The following is a 24,718-nucleotide window of genomic DNA, read 5'->3' as shown; positions in this document are numbered from 1 at the left end:
TACCATGTCACAGAGGTGCTAGAAGTGACTCTTTCACCAAAGATTGTGAAATCAATTTGCCAATAGAATTCTAAATGCAATCCATCATGTTTGACCAACTGTTGAACTTGTATGCTTTATGTGCTGACTCTGTCAACTGCTCAGGTCTTATGATGCTCACACTGTTGGTCCTCTCCACCTGGAGTAGCCATCCTGGCCAGCCTAACCATTGTGTTGGCAGCCCCATTTATGTTAGTTTAGTTATAGAGCTTGGAAAACATTTGCCTTAAGTTGGAGAAGTTTGATTACTGTCTACCTGATACACTCTAGGTTCTAATTAGAGAAGAAAAATTCAGTGGTAGTTTTGAAGCATTAAAATCATTAGAACAGGTCCCTCCCAGGTGGCGCAGTGGGTTAAAGCACAGACTAAGAAGCTAAATCCATTTCAGCATGAGTTCGATCCTCGCCCCAGAGCCCCAGAGGTGGCGGGGCAGAGCTGCCCTGGCCTGCCCACTGCTGCCCTCAGCAGTTGTACTTCTGCAGTCGGTCTGTTCTGCTCCCCACTCTGTCTCTGATGAATCCTCTCACTGCCCCTGCACCTCTGGCCTGTACCAGGGTTCTGAGTGCATAAATAAATCTTAAAAAAAGAAATCATTAAAACAACAAAATGTCAATGAAAATGCCAACACATTATGACCTTATGCTGTAATAAAGGCCTTAGTAAGGAGCTTGATAAAGCTATCATGCTAACACACTGAAATCTATACGTTACCTAGAGTTAAACTAGCAATTACAAATTATGCAAAGTTCACAACAAACTGTCCTGCAGATGAAGTCAGTCTTCCTGTCCTATATATATATACACACATGTATATATATCTTTATATATGTATATATACATACATATGTGTATACACATGCACACACATATGTGTACATACATACATACATGTGTGTATATACATACATATGCATATATTTTTTGGGAGGTCAAGCTGTTTATTTTTCATTAAATGTTTTCAAAAAGTTTAAGTGGTACATAATGAATAGATAGTTACAGTTTCTATTGGAAAAAGTCTTATAGACGAACCTAAGACAGCATATTTGAGAGCCTATTTTCATGTAACAGCAAAAACCTTGGGAAACACAGACTGAACAAAGACTGCTTTGACCTGTGCCAGACATGCTGCCAGAGGTGGTCCCTGCATTCCAGTTGCTCTTGAACTGACCTGGGGAATGAATGTGCAGACTGATAATTTTCACAACGTGTGACAAGGGCCAGGCTAGCAGGAGCCATCAGCTGAATGAGGGCATCTAGGGATGCTTCTAAGGATGCTATTTCTGTAAATCTTAAAGGGTAGCTGGGATTTTTTTTTTTCTAGTTGGAAATGAGATGCTTTTTAGAAGAGGCTACATCACTTATAAAGCTTGGAAACTTGCTTATTAAAATTGTTCATGGGACAAAGGCTGTGGATGTCAAGCTTTTTTTATGTTTAAGGTCTACATAGGAAGCTTGTCAAAAGGCTGATTTTTGCCCTTTTTCCAAGTCTAGTTGTGGCTCAGCAATCTGACAGTGAATCCAAAGCAGCTAATACATATATACATATATATTTGTGCTTGTGAAAGTGCATGGTTATATATGTGTACATATGTCTGCTTGTGTGTTTAGTATGTGTGTGTCTGAGATTCAACAAAAGGAAAAGAGGATGCAGAAGGAGAAATGTGTGGGGAGCAAGTCAGGTAGAGTTTTAAATGGCTGGCTGAGAATTTTGACTTGTACAATGATGCAGTTATGAAATTATAGACTTTAAAATCCCAAATAACTGAAAGTTCAAAAAGGAAATATTGGAATTTATCTAAATTGTGTCTTAAGAACTACAAATGAAGAGAAGGCTCGTTTTCAGGCACTAAAATTGGAGTAATTTGTTTCAGCCATAGTTAACAAATACCTAACTCTAATTATCAAAACTTTTATTCTAATTATCAAATATATCAAAGTCCCTGGAGAGATTTGGTATATGTGTCAGGTTGACTTGACTTAATGTTGCCATTTGTGTACAGAAATAGTTTGTAGGCAGAAGTTTCCAAGAAGATGTCACTATCTTTTGGATAGTGAATTCAATTACCTGATCACAATCAGGTTTTGCATCCTTCTCTCAAAAAATACAATGTAGGACTTCTAGTATGATTTTGGGGGATCTATAATGAACCCTCATATGAGTTACCAGGCATGAAACCATCTAGTGGCCTTGCACTTCCAGCCTCCACCCAATTGCTTCTCAGTCTGGAAACAAAACTAGCTCCGTATCCCATATCCTGGTGCATGGAAGGAACCACAGGTGAATTTCATGACTATATGGGATATTTATAACTCTTAAATAACTGCCTTTCTTTATCGTTTCCCACCAAGTAGTTGACAAAGGAGAGGGCACATTTAAAATGGAGTCCTTGAAGGCACTCCACCCACTGCTATGTGTACGTTCTCGGCCTCATGAGTCATGGCTATGTGCATACAGTTGGCTCGATGAGCTGGCACCCTCAAAACTGCAGCAGCTGCACTAAACAATTATCAGGCTCTGACTGAGAAAATTTCCCATGGGGGACAAAGAGCCAGCTGGGCACTACTGGTACTTGTCTGGTGGACATTTGTTAGTTGGTATGAACACTGAAATTCCCAGGGCAGCAATCAATGGGGCAGATAAGTCAGCCTAGAATACATTAACCCAGAAAGCTGAAGCTGTGGGGGCACTCTGCCTTCAGCACTGCAGACTGGTAACTCTTGTCCCAAACATTTACCACCTGGATAAGCCCCTGAAGTTTGGCATTTCATTAAAGGAATCTGATGTCCATTAATGAAATTCACCCTCTCAGTTCTCAGCTTCCTCCATGTAGCCTGATGAAATAATGTCCTTAAACTTTAAGGTTAAAATTATACTGCAATTTTATGCACCGAGCAAAGTTCCCATATTAATCTTTCAAGACATTTTCATTATATCAGAGACTATATCAAAATATTAATATTTGCCTAGATTACTGTCAGATAAGAATATCTCAGCACACCTTAATATGCCCAGTAACTCAGAAAAACTCATTATCTTGAAACTATCATTTACCTTATTATAGAGACAGATTGAAATGAGGTGATTTTTATAGCAGATTTTTATATCTTTAATGTAATATATATTTAAAATTAAGGTTATGAATCTTAAGCTAATGAAGGGTTTTCTTACCAGTTCAATTTTAAATTACTTCCATTTTGCTGAACTATATATCATTTGCACTGTATTTTAAAGATTATAGATTCATTAGTATAGTCTATTAATACACTTTAAAGATCTTTAAGTATAACTTATCTTAAGATAATTGATGAAACAGAGGTTAACCCCTGCACTATCTGTAGTAAATGTTAATGACAGAAAATTTCATGTTATTTCCTTGTGAGAATAGTTTCCAGAGAATTTTTTTTTGCAAAATTGAAGCTTCACAAAATAATATCCTGTTGATACTTCTAGTAGAAATTAACCTCCCTCTTGTTAAAATATTCATGTGATCAAGTCTCACATTTGCAATACAAATTTCTATTATAGGAATAAATTGCTCATTGGACAGGGTAGACGACACACCTTTAATATCATGTATGTTTCAATTACATCAGGAATTAGGAGCTGGGTATTGAAGGCTTAGGCTATCTAGATAAACCTTGTGTTTTCTAGTATCTGTCAAAACTGATATTTAAAGGAAAGATAATTTTCCTCACTGTAATGGGAAGAAAAAGAAAAAGTTGAAAGAGAAGTGTGACTCTTGTCTGGGACTTGGTAACTAGTAAAAGCAGAAAGTTTAGGGGCTTAGGAAAATTGCCAACATTTTGCCGATTTTCTGCCATGATATCTCTTAAGAGTTAGGAAATCATACTTCCTAACTTGGGTTCACCTAGCAGAAGACTAAGGTCCTGGATACAGTATAAGTGTTTAGAACTTAACATTCCTAAAGAGAGCTAAAACACCAAGAAGTGCTAGAGTTTGTAGGATACAAAGCTCCTGACAGCCTTATCAGCTGAATTTTTACTCTTTGGTTCATTTTCCATTTCTCTCTTCCCTAGCTAGCTGACTTGAGAAAACAATAGGGTTTTAGAGTCTTACCAATAAATTTCAGAGGTATGATAGGAAAGAAAAGATTTTAAAGTGGAGTAAGTTTCACCTTGCTTTCTTTCTTTTTAGGGAAGACCTAAAGAAAGGCAGTCTATCATTTCTGTCTTTACACAAAATAATATTGATGCACATGTAAAGCAAAAATTGAACTCTATATCACAATATTTTATTTTAATGGTTCTTTGTTTTCAGTCTCCTTATATCATTGGGTGAAATAATATTCAGCTCTGAAAGGCAAATTGTGTAGCAGATTTAGGAGAAGGCATGATAGTAACCGGGGCCCATTTTGACTCCTGAAGCATGTGCCTACTCTGCCTCTATAGCAAGCCACCCATTCTTCCATCTATCCATTCCAGTATCTGCACAGCTCCTGTCTTCACTGTGTTTAGGGATAAGGCAGGCATTCAGTGAATAACTACAAAAATATCCTTGACTCAGTTAAGAGATAATATGCTAAATGATGAAGGGAAGGCATTGTGAGTGTAAAACGTGATTGATTTAACATAGTCTGGTGGGGGTAGGGGAGTCAAGGGAACTGGAGGACAGGGATGTGCCTGCATATCCCCTGGGCATGCCTAAGAGAGGTGGCTTGGAGCACCTTTGTAAGGCAAAATGCTGCTGTCCAGTGAACAGCTCTCTTGCTGTTTATTTAGTAATAGTGAGCAAGCATGACTGATTATGTGACAATGGCAGGAGAAACAGGAGTCAGAGGAAACAAAGGATATTCATCTTTATAAGGAATAGTACTTCAGAGGGTCAGAGGCTATCAGTTATATGGGGAATGGGGAGGACATGTTGGCTACATATATAGGGAGAACTTCCCGTGCAGGAGTTCATTGTAATTTTCAAGCTCCTCCCAGATGGTGTCAGGCCCTGACCACACAATCTGTCAACAGTTACCCAGGCATTCCTGGCAATCTCACAACGTGGGTCATTGTCTCAAGGCAGTCATGTGGAAATGCCTAGTCCAAACCGTTTACACACATAGGTGCATAGAGAGGCCCAAGGTAGAAGAAAGGAAGAAAGACATACTTGAGAAACATGGTATTTATGCCACAGCAGCATAGTCATAGTAGAGTGGTGGCTCACAGAGGTGAGGTTAAGAGACAGGTAAGGGCACATCAGGAAGGGGTTTCAAAACATCTTTAAACACTGGGAATAAATGCCTTGCAGGTTGCCTTTTTTGTCTTGACCCTAGGAAGGTAGGCTTTTTCAATAGGATGTTGACTCATTGTCTCATTAAGGTTCCATCTCTTCACATTTCATTGTTTTCTCTAAGTATGGGATTCTGGTGGCTTCCCCACCTGTACTGTAGTATTATAGATTGTTGGAGATGAAAGTGGGCCAACATACTGCCCAGCAAGCATCTGTGACCTCCTTAAGCTCACCCAGCATCATATGTTACCTCGGTGGTGGTGTGAATGTCTTAGAGGCTTCACTTACTTGCTTGGTATCAAAAGTTTTTTCGTTTATTAAGAATCATTTCTAATTAGTATATTCATTCTGTGACTCCTCTAAATGATTCTTGAAAGCATTATATGTTGTTCTCTACTCTTGTAGGCTAAATATTTCTTTTATTCATTTTGCAAAGTCTTCCCTGTACCTCATGTTAACTCACTTCTGAATAAGCAAGAAACTTTTTTGGAAACAGGTCATCCTGTGAATTAATTCAAATTCACAGTTGCCTAAGTCTGAATGAATTTTATTTCTAACACTTTATTACACATAGTAGTTCCCAACTGTCCAGTTTCAATATAAAGTCATTGAAACATTATTCGTTGTTGCAAGTTCTGGTGCTAATTTAATGGAAAGCCTGTTAGCCTTTGGTCTATGATAGTCCCTTTCTCAGATGGTTTAAGCTTCTGACCTACTTCTGGGTTTCTTTTATGCTCTGGAATACAGTACATTTTATAGAGCAGGTTAAGCTCTAGAACAGGTTGTTAATCATTTTAGCTCCCTGGGCTTTCCTGGTGCTTTTGAGAAGGAAGCAGAAGTGATACAAATAAAACATGTAGGGAATTTTTATTTTGAAAGCTTCAGATCTGCTCACTGAAATCACGAGGGAGGGGAGAGAGGTACTGCACTCTAAATTTAGGTAAGTGGGGATGACTCAATAACTGAAAAATGTTAACTTCTTCTAACAGGACTGTGAATAAGAGGATTTTAAGTACTTTTTAAAAAAAGATTACATAAAAGGTCATTCGATATCTTTAATTAATACCTTATATTTATTGATAATTAAGTATAAATTATATATATATAATAAAACTTGTATTAATTACACACTAGCTAAAGGATACCCTTATATACAAATCAAATAAATTTTTTGTTACAAGACTACCAGAGCTTTGATTTCTGATGAAATGAAAAACTTAAAACCTTTATATATTCTTATAGATTCTAAGCAAGCCTATTCATTTATTAATGAGCAGATGATAATTATCCAAAGCAAAACTCAAAACTCAATTGAAGAGCAATTAGCTTGCATAGTTCAAATGCAAATCAAGTAATAATACATGTATTTTTCATTCAATTCTTACAGATTAGAAGTAAAGTTTATATGTAATATGCAATATATATACTCACAGGATGAGTAAGAACACAAGGAATTTTCATCTGCAGAAATACAGAAGGACCTAAGGTAATTTAGCATGGAGAACAAAAAGTACAAAATCATAATGACATCTTTGAGACCAGTAGCACTGTTCTCGAATATTCCCTTCTCAGTTCCACTGGGGGTATGGCTCATCCATCCTCATGTCTACACTCTTCTATGCCAAATCCTGTAAGTCTCAGGAATGTCTTTTTTTTTTTCATGAGGTTCTTCTTGATCATGCTGACAGAAACTTCTCTTGAAGGCTAGTTACAAGTATGGTCGGAACCACACATCATATCCTTTAATTACACAGAATTTTTGTAATATTTTCTAAATTGTTTCATGCTACAAGTACTCCCACTTAGACCCAGCAGAGGAGTCAGTGTGTATACTAGTGGTGCAGTGTAGGCAGACAGCACCTTCTGATCATGGGCGCTCAGCACAAGATGTCTCCAAATAACAGAGGCAATGGAATTAAATATTAAGGACTAATGGTGAATGGTATGTGCTTGTGTGTGTGTGTTCTCAATATTGTTCCTATTTTTATGATTGACTGGAAGAGGATCCGAAGAAAAATAATATTTTACCAACTTAGAGGTGCCTTTGGAGGTCTTGGTAAAACTCCTACTAATGCCTTTTTATAAAAGCTCCTAATTTTTTTCTTTTTTAGAATGGGAATTAGCAAGGGCTATTGTCAAGATAGCAGGATGGGATTTATTTTAATGTCTGCTTAGCGAAATGTCATCTCAGAATTCACTTGAAGGTATTGCAAATGCAGCCTGATACTCTATAAAGAATGAATTTGTCAAGGAGACCACAATTTCTCAAGTGCTTAATGAAGCTATTTTAAGACCTTAAGTGAGGAAGGAAAATCTTTGGTTGAAAAGAGATATTAGATGAAAGTGTAAAATGGAGTTCTGATCATTTAAGATATGAATTATTTTTTTTTAAGTAAATCTACTGAAAAACTGCTGTTTTTAAATAAACACCTATGGTGCATGCCTTTTTCTTAGTTTTCCTCATTGCAAATAGTTGAATTGACAGAAAATGCAGGAGGTCCATCATTTACATATATTTATTTTGAATCTATACTCTTCTTTAGGAGAAGACAGTTCTACGGAGTTCATAACTCCTCTCAAAAGAAAGACAGTGGTTATCAGGGCAATGGGGCTGAATAGTATCTAAGGAAAAAGAATGACAGTGAATTTGGGAGGGTACAGATAAAATTAAAAGGACTGCTTCCTCTTTTGTCTGAATTCCATTATCTTCTTCTGTATGTTTCCATCAATAAAGTTTCATTTGAGTTAATGAGTTTCTCCTTCAAGATGCAAATATAACCCAACGAGAACAAAACTCCCCATTTTTCTTGCAGCATTTTATATTGAATATTAAAATCATATTATCAACTTTAAAAAAAAACCATGAATTTTTACTGATGGGAAGAACTGAGGGAGTTTATTTTTAAACAGAGTCTATTTGTAATTTTGTATATTACTTTAGAACATTTGGAATACTCATTGATATGGAGAGAATGTTATGGAGTAGAATATGGATGGGTGCAATGTTTTACCTTAGAAAGTAGGAAGCTACTAGGTTTAAAAATCTATGTGTTAATGTTTGCCCTCCTCCAGGTGTCTAGCTGACTAACATCCCGTAATTTCTCACTTCCTCCTCCATACTAGGTTAGATGTCCTTTCTCTGCTCATATAACCCTTACTTCACAGTATAACTTTGATCACACTTTGTTAATGGTTCTGCTACGTTTACTATCTTTTTCCACTGGACTGGATGGCAGGCATGTTGTCTCCATTGTACACAGACTTTCTAACACAAATACCTGCTTGAGTAAGCTGTCCAGACACATCTGGGCAATGAGAGAATTGTTTGCCTCTTGCCTTGGACCTGACACTAAACATTTAATGAGTGTCCACAACAAGGTAGATTCAGGACCAAGAGGGATTATGGCACTCTCTTATTTCTACTTAGAAGGTAACTCTGTCATAGTTTCAGATTCTTTACATTAGTACTGGCTGATCCACTCCTAGTTGCTCTATCACGTCCAGTTTCATGTCTTTTGCTTCATTGGTCAGAAGGAAAAGGTAAGATTATAACATATGAAAGGGAGAGTAGAATTTACAGTTATGTGTCTTATTTGACCTGCTTGACTCTGAGATTAAATGCTTGGATACATGAGTTGAGTCTAAAGCATACAGTATTAACATGAGTTCATGTGGGTGATAGTGAATAGAGACATTAACACAGTAAGTTTTTCTTTCTCAATGTTGGGGATAACTATTTCAAACAGTGCCAGTACTTTTAAAGCTACATAAAACTCACTGGTTGAACCAAAATCAAGGTGTGCAGTAGGTCACTTAGGTTAGCATTAAGCAAGGACAAGGCAACAGAATGATTTTATTGGTCTCTACTGCTTTCTGAAGCTGCAGAATTTAAGAAACTGAAAATGTTGCAGAATCAGGTTCTCTGAACCTTCATAGATTAATCAGAACTCTTTCTTTCCTTTACTGGATACTTAAACAAAAATAAATGTTTCACCCCAAACTTCAAAGTCTATTATTTTTTATGTTTCCTAGGACATAAATGGAATGTCAAGAGCCAACTGTATATAATTATATTCCAAACATGAAAAGGTTAATTTTCATATGTTGTGACTGAACAGTCCTAGAACTGTTAATTACTAGTATCTGTGTTCCAGGTTAACTCCCAAGGGCTATGGATGGGGAAGGACACGTATCAATAAGATTTATCTCTTCACAATATAGGGAAATCAAAGTAGAATGCAGATCAAGTAACAAAGTATATTTCTGATTTTAATATGTTCTCAAATTTCATTCCTGAATTTCATAAATTTTTACATGGATGATTTATATTTTTATGAGAGGAAAACAGATTGTGTGCTAAATATATAGAACATGTTTTGGAAAATCTTACTTAAATCAATAAGTTCAAAGTTTTACATTATAGCCTCTTTCAGATAATGCCAACGAGGGACCATGATGACTGAATCAAGTTTCAGGTTATTTGCATCACCTATGAGGCATGTATTTCTATATTTTGCTATATGATATGTTTGGTGTTGATTTTAATTTACATAAAATGAAAGATGGATTCTGCAATGTGGACTTGCTATTCTTAACATTTAGGAAACCTATTTTTCAATGTTAAAAATAACCTTTTAAGGAACAGAAGTTCACTGTTTTTTGCCTTTTTTATATTCTTGAATATTGTTTCACTTCTTGACAATATCAATTCTACATTTGAACCTGTTGGCACAAAAGCAGCATTGGATTATTTTTCTGAGAATATTCTCAGAACAGATGAGTAAGAAGTCTAAATTTTAGTGACTGTGCTAAAAAAAGTTGTTTGTTTTCCCACAAAGTTCATTTTTGTCCTATTCTTGAGAAAGATAGTAGAACAGTCATTTAAAAAGTAGCTTCTTTGATTACTGGGTTTCAACTAATTAAGAGAAGTTATTTCTGCTAGTGACTTTTCTGTACTTCTTGAGGAACACACCTATCAGGGACTCCTGAGACCTAGTACGACACTGTCAAAGGGGACAGGCAAGAGGGACTCAGGAAGGAGGGTGCACTGTTAGAGAGCTGCAGGGTGGGGTGCAGAGTAAGAGTGAGCCTGAGGCTTTCAATAAAGAGCAGCCGCAGCCTGAATTGGCAAAAGAAGTAAACTAAAGAATTTAAGTCCCCCTGTAGAAAAGGCTGCTACTTAAAGACCATATCAACATATTCCAAACACCTGCCATCCCCCAGCCTATGGCTAATACTAGAACAAAGAAACACTTGAACAAACTAGAGCTCCAGCATCTTCCAAAAAACAGAACAAACATTCCCATAAAGGCTCTATGTTAGAAAAGAAAACAAGCTTGGCCCGTGACTCCATTTCAATGAAATTCCATGCCCAACCTTGCATCTGGTGCTTAAAAATAGTCTAGAGTGGAAGTAGGCATAAGACTATAGGAAACAGTAACAATGATTTGACACAGAGGACTGGGTTACTAGAGATCCCCACCACTCAACTGCCACCCACAGAGTATAATGAAGACCATCCTTTGGTACACGACTGAGCCAATCCTCCATTATACCTACTTCTCCTCTCTTGTACCCCTCAGATTACTTCCCCGGTGCAAAGTCAACAATCTGGAAATCTATCCCTATTATAAAATTCTCTATAAAAATACTCAAAGACCAGAATCAATGAAAATTCCTAATCCATTTTGACAAGAAAGGCACAGAATAACTACCAGAACTAGAATAAAGTCTGATTAGAGAGCCTGACCATCTAAAGCTCTTTGAAACACTCTGTAACAGAAAGTCAAAAAATATTAAGTTACTGAGATGAAAACTGATTTCACTGAGCCCAGATGTGGTGTGGATGCTTTCCACCCCCTTGGGTTCCATTCTGTTTACTAGCAACTGGTGTTTCAAGGACATAAGTTTCAAAACTATCAGAACAATTAAGACAGTTTTACATAATGTAAGGGAGACTTCCTCCAAAACAGCACTAGAGTATTTCTCCACACAACATTCTTTTTTTTCTTCATTGCTATAGCAATAATGTGTCAAGGAAACTAGAGACTGCAATTGCCAGGGTGAACCTTAATTTATGCATACAATTGTGATAATTCCTTTACAGACAACTTAATAAACCAGAAATCACCACCTGATAATGAAATAGGAACTAAGGAAGTCTGTGTTTCTTTGATTTCTCCTGAGATTAAATTAAAAGAACGGGGGGGGGGGCAAGGGGGGGTGTTGATGATTCAGGAAGGAACACCACCAGCTCCAAAGTGAGACTCCTTCAACTTCCCTGCTTACTATTTTCTCCTCCATAACTAAGTAAAAAGTAGTTTGATTTCAAAATACAGACAAAGTTGGGGAATTTGCAAGAAACATTTTTGTTTTCTGCCAAATTTGAAAAGAAGAACTGAGCGATCAACAGAAAATCTGGGAGCCAGGGGAGTGTGGAATCGAGCAGAGTGATGTGACCGCTGGGTCACATCGCAGGTCACTCCCTTTGTCCCTATCACTAAGGTGACATTCTTATTATCCTAGGAAAAAAGGGGATAAAAAGAGAGGCTCCCTATTTTCAGTTCTATGCCCACTAAAATATAGCAGATGGTCAGTTTTAACTATGGTACTCTTGAAAGAGAGATTTAGACAAGTTTTAATTCTCTTGGCCATTACAGTGTAGCAGATATTTTCCACTTTCTACCGAAGTGGTTCTAAAAGAGTAGGTGTCAAAATACAGGTGTACTTGCCATAGATATATTTAAAACAGAAAAGGAAATATAGGTGGCATTTACAAAAGGATAGGGGATATAGATGGCATTTTCTTTTGCATTCTAAACTGAGTTCTATAGTTAGTAGATGGTGAGAAAAGAAACCCAAGTGGACTTCATTAAAACAAAGCAATAAAAAGTGTACTTCCCATTTAATGCCTCCCTCTTCCTACTATTCTCACCACATGCCTATCCCAGTTTTCCTTTTTACAAGTTTTATATTTCTACATGTCTGTTAGTGAACATACAGCCTTCATAGTTACCTGTAAAAAGCATTTGACTTGGCTAGTATTTTCTAAAGCATCTTCCCTCAAGTATCACTGGGTATTATAAATGGGCCCACCATCAAAACATGAAGAAATAACTGGATCAAGCAAAGTTTTAGAGATTTCTGTAATTTAGGATATGCCAACTTAACTTGCCACATTAATTTCTAGGGAAGGAAGTAGAATTAATGCTTCTAAATTTTTTTTTTAGAAAAATATTTGTGAATATACAGTGTTCTGAAGAGGACTGCAGATTAGGCAAACTCTTTGGAGATGATTCTGACATGTCTGTAGCACCCCTTGATGGACATCCTTACTTGTTAGAATACTTACTTGTTAGAATTAACACTTTTGAAATAAAAATGCTATTAAAACATTAGAAAAATGAACCAATTAAGAAGCCTGTAGTGATAGAACTTACAATAACAACTGAAGAACTATAAACGGTCTCTACTGGGTTCTCTTTCAGCTTCTTTAACAGCAGAATGAAAGGACTGACTACATCCATGTTTCCTACATTTGCTGGATTAATAATGTGGGCCTGGAGGTTGCAAATGGAAAGGGGCTTGTTTGTTGCTCAAGTTTCATTAAAACTTCTTACTAGTATTTTCAGGGGGATAGAGAGTAAGGAGGGTGCAAGAGGAGAGATGGAGAAAGAGGGAGAGAGACTAGAGAAAGAATACTGGTTTCAAGTTTTGTATTGATCAGGAAGCTTGAGAAACAGAAATAAACCTAGAAAAAAAATGAGTTTCCTTTCGATTTTAAAGTTCTATGAACTACTTTTAAAAGATCTCTTTCAAAACAATTGTTTTCGAAGGTCTATAATATACTTACATTTTTTTTTCCGATATAAATATTATTTGCACAATACAGAGAGTTAGAACTACAGGAGGAATATATCACCCACAATTTCACCAGCAGATAATCAATGAAACCTTTTATTTTATTTTATTTTATTAGCTTATCTGGGATTTCCTTCTAAAGAAGAGTCCATTTTTGACTTTTTTCCTAACTCTAGGAATATTTTACAAACCAGTTAACACTATAAGAACTTTGTCTTTAGTATGAGAATTATAATGTTGCTTTGGCATTTCTGTATTTAATGAAAAAAATGTGCTTAATTCTTATCTTTTGAAACATGACCAATTTACTGCTACTGTCTACCTTTCTAGGCAACCTACCCCGAACTATGCTTGTCCCAATCCATAGGCCATGGTAGATGGGCAAAGTAACTCTCCCTCTAGCTTCTTTTTGTTTCTGAGACTGACATTAATCCAAAGATCCCATAAGTGGTGGGGGAGTAGGGGGTTGAGGAGTGGGGGGGTAGGAGTCTATGAACAGATATCCACAACCTTGGTGTCAGTTGCTATAACAACCAGCCTACTGCTAAGTATCACAACTAAATTATTTTTACCTGTCTTTTCTGACCTCTCGTATTTTCTCTTTTTACTTAAAGTATCTGTTTTCAATATGGTCCTTTTGGTTATATAGCTTTTAAAGGATGTGATTTTTTTTCCACATATTTTTTAAAATATGTGATAAACTTATAAAACCAAATAGGTCTTTAAACTAATTATACAAAAATGCTTCCCCTATAATGTATTGCTCATAACAGTGGCTAGCAGAGTTTCATATGAAAGTTATTCTTTCAGCTCCTAGAGTATGGAGAAGAATGACTTTCAAACATTGAATAGGCATTTTGAGTTAAATAATTATCTTGATATGCATATAGCACTGAGTAAATAGATTCAAAATTAATTTGTTGCTCTTAAAAATCACCTTCCTTTTTGAAAATAGGGACATTATATATGCATATGGTATACAACAAGCTTGCAGCAGTCAACTGCTACTTAAAATTTTAAGTAGTCAATTGCTACTTAAAATTTGTCTACTTTTTCTTTCCTAAATTAACAAGCTATAGATATATTTATTTTTCAGATAAAAAATAACAACGAGGCAATGTAATACAGGATCCCAGTGATAAAAGTTTTATATTCATTCAAAAGCTCTTGAAGGCCTTGACTTGTAAATTTTTGTATCACTCTTATATATAACATTTTAATTTATATTTAGTACCAAGTTCTTACAATACCAAATCTACAATTATCCTGATGAGCTGCTTTACTCAGACTGATAGTTTCCACATATATTGTATTTCATTTCAAATTGCATGTACAAACACCAAATCCAGAATATGGGGAAAGTACTGAATGAGGATTTCTATTTGCTGAACCAAATTGAATGATATTCTATAAATAACAGAAAGCTAATGGATGCATAAATACGATCATATTTAATTGGAAGTATTCAGAGACAATTTTGGACTCCTGAATTGCATTTCAAATTTAATTTGGAATTTTGTGATATTTATGAGTTCTGGCAGTTCAAGATGATCTGTACAGTTTTATTGAGATTTTCATGATATTTATACTAGCTTAGGGATGAGGTGAATTTTAGAAAAACATTTAAATCCTACTTAGGAATATTGCAAATTTTGTTATTTGCAATTTCAAGAATAAAGAATCAATAAGGTTTAATAAATATAACCATTGAAAAATAAATGTTTCAACTAAGTATAACTTTTAATTACAATTATACTATAATTTGTAATAAATATTTGGTTTTATCTAAGTCTTTTCAACAAGTGGGTAGTCACATGCAAAAGAGTGAAACTAAACTACTGACACCACACATGAAAATAGACTCAAAATGGGTAAAAAAATTGGGATGTAAGACCTGAAATCTTAAATTCATAGAAGACAACATAGGCGAAACACTCTACAACACTGGCTTTAAGGATGTCTTTGAGGACTTTTAGAAGAAGAAAGATTAAAGCAAAAATAAACAAATGGGACTACATCAAAGTAAAAAGTTTTTGCACAGGAAAATAAACTAAAAATTAATATGAAAAGATATCTCACAGAACAGGAAAAAATATTTGTACACTGCATCTGAACAGGAGTTAACATACAATTTTTACAGAGAACAATTAAAACTCAATAAAAAGAAAACAACCCAATTAAAAATAGGCAGAAGAATTAGACATTTCTCCAAAGAAACACACAGATGGTCCACAAACACAAGGTAAACTGTTTATCATTACTTATTATTAGGGAAACACAAATTGAAACTGCAATGGAATATCACCTTGCCTCTATAATCGCCCATATAAATTGACTAGAGACAACAGTATTGATGAGTATGTAGAGAAAGAAGAATCCTTAGAAACTGTTAGTAGGAATGTATATTTGTCCAGCCTCTATGGATAACAGCACGGGTGTTTCTAAAAATATATCTACAATCTGATATAACAGTCCTTTTCATGGATATTTTTTCTGAATAGTAATACAAAACAAACAAAACCCACTAATTTGAAGAATATATACACTCATATATTTATTGTTGTATGATTACATTAGTCAAGTTAAGCAACAACGTAAGTGCCCAACTGGAGAGGAGTGAATTACGAGGTGGTATGTGTATCCAATGGAATATAACTCAGTGATACAACTCATTTGCCATTTGTGGCAACATGGATGGAATTAGAAGGGGTTAGCCTAAATAAAATGGAAGGAGAAAGACAAACCAGAATTATTTCACTCGTGTGTGTACTATAAAGAAATCCAGAGAACAGATAAAACTGAACCAAAACAAACCCTAGAAACCTGACTGCAAAATTGAGGCTACTAGAAAAGAAAGCTGGATAGTTGGGAGCAAAGGGGAGATGGGACCCAAAGAAATAAAGAGGATCTGGGTCCTTATGTAGTGGGTGTGATGTGGTATCATACTTTCAATTGTGAAACTACACCTCGAAATATCATGTACAGTGTTATAAACCAATGCTACCTCAATAAAAAATACATGTAAACAAACCACAACAAGAAAGAGTTGATGTACGTAGTAATGTAGTCTGTAAGAATTTTGGTTTTCTAAGGCCAGCCAATAAAATGGATAGCCAGACCTAAAGCAAAGGCAAATATTAAAATATTGCCCATGGGCAGAATTTGGAAGGCAGCTATTTACTTTGAGGAGTTTTGAGCCACAGCTTTATTTTTATTTTTTTTTTCCCAATACCTTTCATGGTTTTCTTCTGAAATTAAAGATTAACAGCTAAGAATTTGAAAGTTCTTAGTATGTGTTACGCCTTATGGCAAGCAATAATGAACATGCATATGCCTCGTGCATCTTTATTCTTTTGTTGATTACCTCAGTTCCCCAGTGTTTCTCACTTCAGTTTCTAAGTCCTAAGCTCAGAACATTCTCCTCTAGTAGGAGTTTTTTCCACCCACTACTGCAAATTTTCAATGTAGATAAGATCTCCCCTCCGAGTGTTCTTTTCACTATCACTTACCTATAGTCTATTAGTTTCCACTGCATTGTAATCTTTATGTATTATGTCCTTCTTGAAGGGAGAGAATATGGCATTTAGAATGAGCTCCTAGACTCTAGCACTTTATGTACAATGCATTCAATAAATTTTTGTTAAATGAAGAAACAAATAAAATGAATAAATAACAAAGCCTCTACTCTACCAAGCTCACTCTAGCTGGGGCTGCAAATAGCTGACTGCTAATTAACAATAAGCCAATGTATGATAGAGATAATATCCAAATGCTGAGAGAATGTAACAAGAGCAGAGATTAATTGTGCCTTACATTTATGCCTTTTTAAAAAATGTCTGCTCTATTGTTTGTACTCAGCAGAGTGTTAAAAACTCACTGGTGAATGATCTGTGAACAAAATCTTAATTTGTTTTGAAGAATGGATTACCACATAAATCTATTAAGGGAATAAACAAATAGCATTAGACAAAGATAACACTGCTGACTGCTTACAGCAAATATATTGAGAATATCTTGACAAAGAGAATTTCCACAATATCCTAATAAAGGGAATATGGAAAAGACAAAGCTTTTGGATTATTATCAAGTTATTTTTAGTGACGAGGGTGACTAATGATGCCATATGTTGTGAATATGAAGATTTTAGAGATATCTTTGATTGGGAAGCTTCAAAAATGCTACTTAACTGAGAAAACAGTTAAAAGATTGCCTTGTTTTTAAGTGCTCAAAGAAAATTTCTGGAGGTTAATCTGCCAGAGGAATTCCTCAGTATTTGATCTCTATCTAGTATGGTCTGACATATGGACAATTACAAAGGTTTGCTACTAAGAGCTAAAAGGGGCACTAAAATAAGATGGATTATTCTTAGTGATTTTTTCTTTGTAGATTTTGGTCTTGATTTTTTTAAGTTTGTCATCACTTCTGGTCAGTTAAATATTATACCAGAATCTCCAATGTATTGTTGCATATTGTTTAAATAAAAAAAAAGGAAACTTTTATCAAAGATTTTATGCTTGCATCATACTTCTCCAGTTAGGTTATTTTGGAGATGTGCAATGCAGCAATAAAAACTAGGGCCTCTTTATGAACATCAAATTCACTCATTAGTAAAACATTTAAAAATTTTAAACAAATATTATAATATATGAAACTAAATAAGAGATCAAAGGGGTTTTACAGATACAACATGAGACTGAAACTAAAGACACAGCTTTTGATGACAGAGCTTTTCATTTTACTCAGATCCCCCTCCCAGGCATTTATGTGAAAAAGGTAGCAACCCTTTAGTAGACCAAAGTTCCAGCAGCTCTTTTCCTATCTCCCTTCCTCTTTCCACTTCCCTTCCTTGTATTCACCATTCATTTATTAATTTGCTGATTCAAAATTCAGAAAACTTTTGATAAACTCTAATCTGCCAGGTATTTTACAGTCCCTGGTGCTGTGACACAGGTAGAATTAGAACACAAGCACATCTGACTGATGCCCAAAATATCACCTACTACCCAATGTGATAAGTTTTACTAGAATCCATTTTTTTTTAAAGATTTATTTATGTATGCATACAGAGCTGGAATACAGACCAGAGTAGCAGGGTTGTGAGAAGATTCACCAGAGATAGAGTGGGGAGCAGAACAGGCAGACTGACAAAGTACACTGCTGAGGAGAGCTGTGGGCAGGTCAGGAGAGATCTGCCGTGCCATGTGGGTCACCTCTGGGACTGGGATCGAACTCATGCTGAAGAGGCTTTAGCTTATAGTGTTGTGCTTTAATCCACTGTGGCACCAGGGAGGGCCCTCTAGAATCAATTTTAATGTCTTCTTGCATCTCCATTGCTTCTCTGAAAATTTCCCCCTTACAGCATAGTTGCTTTTGCTGCTGACCTGCACTACTTCTGAGGACAATTTGATTATGGTTACTTGTGTGTCTGCTTCCTCTCACGCCAAGCATAGAAGTCTGCAGAGCAGAGGGCACCTCTCACCTCTCACCTCTTTGCACTCTCTTTCCTGTCACACTGCACCCACTCAACATACTAGGTTAGGTTGGCCCCTGTGGTGAGCCAAGCACAAAGAATCTTGTCAAGACCACATTTGGACGTTTGTAACTTTGAAGGTATATTTTGTTTGGCCTGAAATTGTAGTTTTATATTTTATGTGGCAAATTTTGCATTAATTTGCCACAAAAATAAAATGAGACACTGCCTCACTCATTTGAGAATTGCTCATGCCAACCAATCACCTAACCAACCAATCAACCAACCAACCAACCAACCAAACAAACAAATAAACAGTCAGAAATAACAAATGTTGGTTGTGTGTGAAGAAAAAATGAATCCTTGTACACTTGGTAGGAATGTAGACTACTCCAGCCCCTATATAAAAGGGTATAGAGGTGCCTCAAAATATTACAAATATTTACCATATGACCCAGTAATTTCATTCCTAACTATCTACCCAAAGAATGCAAAATCACTAATTCAAAGGGCTATATGCTCTTCAATGCTCATTGAAAGGGATGGAAACAATCTAGATGCCCATGGACAGAACAGTAGATAGAGAAGAGGTGGTTATCTCTATAGGATATAAAAACACTCAACTATAAAAATGAAAAGATAAAACCTTGCCACCTGTGACAACGTGGATGAACTGAAGGGTTTATGCTAAGTGGAACTAGTAGGAAAGAGAAAGACATACTGGGTGATTTCACTCAAATGTGGAAATATAGAGAAAATAAAATCAACACAACAAAAACTGAGCTAGAAATATAACTGCAGAACTGAGGTTACTAAAGGGGGAAGAGTGGGTGAGGGTGAGTACAAAGCTGGGATGGGACACACTGGTCCATGATAAAGGATTATAGGTGCCACAAAAATAATTTGCCACAAAAATAAAATGAGACACTGATGGTGGTGGTGTGGTAGTAGCATATGGCTGAGAAGATGTGAACTTGTTCTCCTAAATCATACACAGTGTCATAAAACAATGTTACATCGATAAAGGAAAATAATGATTTGTCATATTTATTTTATCTTAAAGTCTAGATTCTCAGCTTGTTCCTAATATTGGAACACTTGGAGACACTGATCAAGCATTCCTTCATCGTCACAACTGGTTGGAGCTTGGCAGCCATCTGCTTTAAGGAGTCCTGTTCTTTACCATTTTCTGTAGTGTCTACCACTTCTGATGTGCCATCCCATGCACTATGTTCACTAATGCTACTTGCTTCAGCCTGATCCTAATATTTGCAATTCATCGTCTATACAAGTTATAAAATTTCTTAATTTCTATATTTCCCTGGTGATTACTGTATCTACAAAAATACCAATTTAAAGGGAATAAAAATTGTGAGTAAAATGAAATCTATGAAAATGGTATCATTGCAGCTTGAATAACAGTAGATTATCCAGTCACCACTGTTATTCTCAGGTCCCTAAATTCAAGTTAAGAAAAGCAAAATATTAAGTGTAGAAAGATATTATTACATAAATATCAAAATACATACTCTAGCTGGCATGCACAATATCTCATCTCTAATGAATAATTACTGCTCAGTTCTGTTTACAACTGTCTATTGCTCTTTGCAAAGATACTTATAAGTACTTATACACAGTACTAGATGCAGAACTTATACATAGTACTATAGGGTTTTGAGTAATCATTTTACTATGAAAAAGTTTTACTAATTCCAAATTTTAATGCTTAGGTTGGAATTTAGGGACAAGGTTAAATGTATATTGTGAAACTTTATGAAAAATATTTACTAAGCAAATATACTAAATTAGAGTCATGAGTTCCCACCATTGTAAATGCATTGTAAGCAAAAGCCAAGTATTGTTTAGGTTGGTATTTTGAAATCATTTTTATGTATCTTTTAAAGCAGAATTCCCACTAGATAGTTGTTCCAGTTGCAATATTTACTTGAAAATGATAAAACATTTTGTGAAACATATTGTTTTACTCTTATTTTTCATCATCTCAGGCAGACTTTTTTTCCCAAAGTCAACAACTGACTTATACTTGATACTATTTAGTACAGGCAGTGCAGAAAAGGAGGTCACAGTTAAGAGTAAATCCCAATTAGTCACCTAAAGCTTCAATAGACTCATTCATTATATTTAAAACAAAACAAAACAAAAACAAAAACAAAAATCTATGCTTTAATAATGTGAGAGTTGGCAGCAAAACTATAAATATCAAAACATGATGAATAGTGGGTTAAGCACCTCTAAAACAAAGAGAACCACAAAACCAAGGTATCCTATTTTTTGCTTAGTCTTGTAACAAGATAAAATCAGTCTATAGTTTTATTTATCTGTTACATTAGAGGGTCACGCAACATCTCAAGATAAATGGGAAAAAAGGAAATGGCTTACCTCTCTTGATAATCATTCACAGGAAAGAGAATGTGTTTTATGGTAGAGAAAAGAACCTTAAAAAGTTAAAGCTGATAATAAAAGTGTCCTACCTGGGTAACTTTCTCTGTCACATTGTGTGTTCGATCTTTAACCTTGGGTGCAATAATGGTTTTATCAGAAGAAGGAGGAGATGTATTCTTTTTTTCAGTTTTGACATCTGAAAAATTCAGTGTGAGCTGTGGAATCTTGTTAATGGTGCTGTATTTGTTGAGGTTTGAATCCGATGTGGATCCCAGGAGGCTTGACTTGATATGATTAAAAGGCCCTAAAAAAATTGGAAAGTATTTGTAAAAGCAGTATCATGCGAAATAAAAGGAAGAGGTGGTCCTGAATGGCTTGCTACTGATTGATGACCAGTGTCACCTGGTTCAGGTGTGACTAAATGTAGCCAGCAGGTTTCAGAACACAGGGTTTAGGGCCACCAACTGCTGCATGGAGTGGTCAGTACAAAAGGAGAAGATGAGGCTTGCACCCAGAGAGTAGATGACAGCTTTCGCTGCTACTCAGTTTCTATTATGACAGGTTGGAATTAAAGAAATAACTGTATTCCCTATTGTCAGCCAAATTCCGCCTTCAAAATTTCTCAAGAATTTCTTTTTATAATCTAGGGAGTACTCAAGGAAGGACTTGTCTATGTTTAAAACCATGTTGAGCATGACATGAATAGACTGTCTACAGTAGTCCAGTTTGTATTATTCCTGCCATGTGCCACTGATCAGTAACAAATCAGCTGGGTTCTTCATATATAACATTTTCCTCACATGCTGTTCCATAGAACTTCTAGAAGAGGTAAGCCCGAATGGAAGAATTATAGACCAGGCTGAGAAGGACAAATGCTTTTTTTTTTTTTTTTTTGGTATTTATGGTATGGTATTTATTGAAGACTCAAGTGTCCTGTGTAGCATTTTAAATTCTCTTATTGTTTTTAGTCAAATTCATTTTCTCAAAACAAGAACAAAAACTTACCAGAAGAGTCTTTCACAAGCATAACCTATAATTACACTCACTATATCTAAGTAATAGCACATACTAGGGCTGATACTACTTGGTTAATAGTAATTAACTAACTACTATTAGTTAATTATCTCTACATCAGATCCCCAATGCATATTGAACTCACAACTGGATATTTGTTTCCTTTCATCAATTCTGGTCATTTTTCACACTACTTTCGACAAAGACAATTTGGCAAGGCAAAGAATGACAGCATCTTCTTGAGGACGAGTACACTGACAAGGTATGACTTGTGAGATGAATTTGTTTGCTGTTTATGGAGAGTCAGAAAATGCTTCAACGGGTTTCTTGTGTAATGGTTAATGTTACTAACCTATTATGTACTTCTTAAAAATTATCACCGAGAAGAATTTTACAGAGTCTGAGCCCACAAGTGTTATACAGTTATTATCTTTCTGCCTTAGAGAATGTTAAAACATAAAATGCCTGACTGAACTTGCTAGTCAGAACATTTTGCCGTATGCAGTTTTTTTTTTCTGGGTTTAGAATGAAAGTAACACATTTTAGGACTCAAAATATACTCTATGCACCAAGCAGATGTAAACATTTGAACATTAGATTCACAGATTATGTAATTTGGATCACAACAGTTCACAGATTATATAATTTGGATCACAACAGTTCATCAACTCAGGTCAAATATAATGCTAAAAAAATACTCATCACTTAATTTATAATTACCTTGGGGTGAAATCATACTACATATGTTTATAAAAGTTCCTATTTAAAAGTTTGAAGTGATTTTGAGTATTTTCATCTAATTAACAACTACTCTGTTTCGCGAGGTACCTCCCTCCCTGTTTGTGCTTGTGCTTTATTCATGATGATGATCAAGTCTATTTAGGTTGAAAAATGTCATTGGGTTCTCAGAAGTTATTTTACTATATGCTCTCATTTGCAAATACATTCTTATTCTCTTTTAATGGATTTGACAATGACAGAAATAAGAACTGAAAGTGTTACCACGTTAATTTAGTCTTCATAAAGCTCTCAAGCAGAAACCCCATTCTTCAGGTCTTTGTAGAAAAATTCACCACATATTCCTAATTTTATAACATTTTCTTCCTTATTTTCTGTCTTTTCTGGCTATATTCCAGAACTACCCTAATATTTAATATTTGTAAGGTATTTGGGACTTCAGACTTCATAACCTTTCGCAACTGCAGTATCACATTTTCACCATTTTTTATAAAAGATTTATTTATTTTTGCATACAGAACTGGGGGTACAAGTCAGAGGTGCAGGCGTGGTGAGAGGATTCACTAGAGACAAAGTGGGGAGTAGAACATGCAGATCCACGAAGTGACTGCTGAGGGGAGCAGCGAGTGGGTCAGGAGAGGTCTGCTGCACCATGTGGATCCCCTCCCAGGAGGGGATCAAACTCATTCTGATGTGGCTTTAGCTTCTTAGTGCTGTGCTTTAACCCTCTGTGCCACCAGGGAGGGCCCCATCTTTTCACCTTTTACGTAATTATACTGCACACAGGGTTAATGACAGGGATTAAAGAAGTCTGAAATCAGGTATTTGGTTCATTAAATTTAAAATCCTTAAGCCATCCTTCAATTCTATTTTTATAGCGTCCTGTTATGTGTTGGATTGTATTAGCAAATTGTTCAGAGTTGTTTTAAAACATTGGAAAAAACACGAATCATCTATGATGTTAATAGACTTTGATTGTCCTAGTGATCAGCTCTATTAACTCCAGTGCATTGTTGATACTGATAAGGGAGTGTGGCAATTTTGGCAGTTCTTCACCTGAGAGACACAATTGCAGGGATACTTTTGTTTATTTATATTGATGGGAGATAGCTATATTGTCACCTTGAAAGCTTGTCCTGTATAAGCATTCATACAGGTCAGAAAGCTGTTTATAATGATTGAGCCTTTAACATAGCAGCTTTACATATATGACAATACAATTTTAACATAGTTTGAGCTTTCCAGAGTTACAACTATAATATGGAAGGAAGACTTCACATTTTTCTGTTCAGAATTTTACCAAAAGTTGTACCATTCTGGAAAGTTCTCTCTTAGAGCAAGCCACATATAGCATTTGAGTTGCCAAAATGAATTTCAGATTTCAGGTTATAGTTTGTGTTTAGAATTGTCAGGTAAAAATAAGTAAGCAATGAGGTTTGGAATTATTTTTTAAATAAATAGCAGTGTTAAAACCAAATATTAAACTTGCAGGAAATTAAAAGAATTGCAGTAATATCATTGATGAATGACACTTTTTGCAAATGTTTCACATTTTGTCCACCTATGTTTGTAAAATGATGTGTGATTTAAAGGAAATTTAAATGGTAAAAATTGAACACTTGAAGCTGTCTTAGGGATTGTCTGCTGGTTTTCATCCTTACTCTATGAACTAGTTAGAGATATGCAGCAACTTCTCCATTAATATTTTATCACTTTATTTTTTTAATTTTATTTTATATTTTAAAATATTTATTTATTCATTCATACAGAACTGGGGTACAGGCCAGAGATGTGGAGGGTGAGAGGATTCACCAGAGACAGAGCCGGAGCAGAATAGTCAGATGGAGGAAGTACACTGCTGAGGGGAGCAGCCGGCGGGTCAGGAGAGGTCTGCAGGGCTTTGTGGATCTCCTCCAGGGCAGGCAGAGATCGAACTCATGCGGAAGTAGCT

At 35.6% G+C, this 24,718-nt stretch overlaps 1 protein-coding gene across 1 annotated transcript in view; it reads right to left on the bottom strand.

Moving 5' to 3' along the window:
* The window catches only part of LOC101631397 (potassium voltage-gated channel subfamily H member 7), a 137,321-nt gene that overhangs the window by 84,742 nt on the left and 27,861 nt on the right, over positions 1–24,718 (bottom strand). Inside the window, exon 4 of the mRNA XM_012728517.1 lies at positions 21,105–21,319. Within this exon, the coding sequence (XP_012583971.1) occupies positions 21,105–21,319 (215 nt within the window). The remainder of the gene's footprint in view (positions 1–21,104; positions 21,320–24,718) is intronic.

Source organism: Condylura cristata, unplaced genomic scaffold (genome assembly GCF_000260355.1).
Source record: "Condylura cristata isolate star-nosed mole 26May11 unplaced genomic scaffold, ConCri1.0 scaffold00002, whole genome shotgun sequence".
Taxonomy (NCBI): Eukaryota; Metazoa; Chordata; class Mammalia; order Eulipotyphla; family Talpidae; genus Condylura; species Condylura cristata.
The sequence above is the reverse complement of the archived record's forward strand: the minus strand, read 5'-3'. Positions and strand labels throughout refer to the sequence as shown.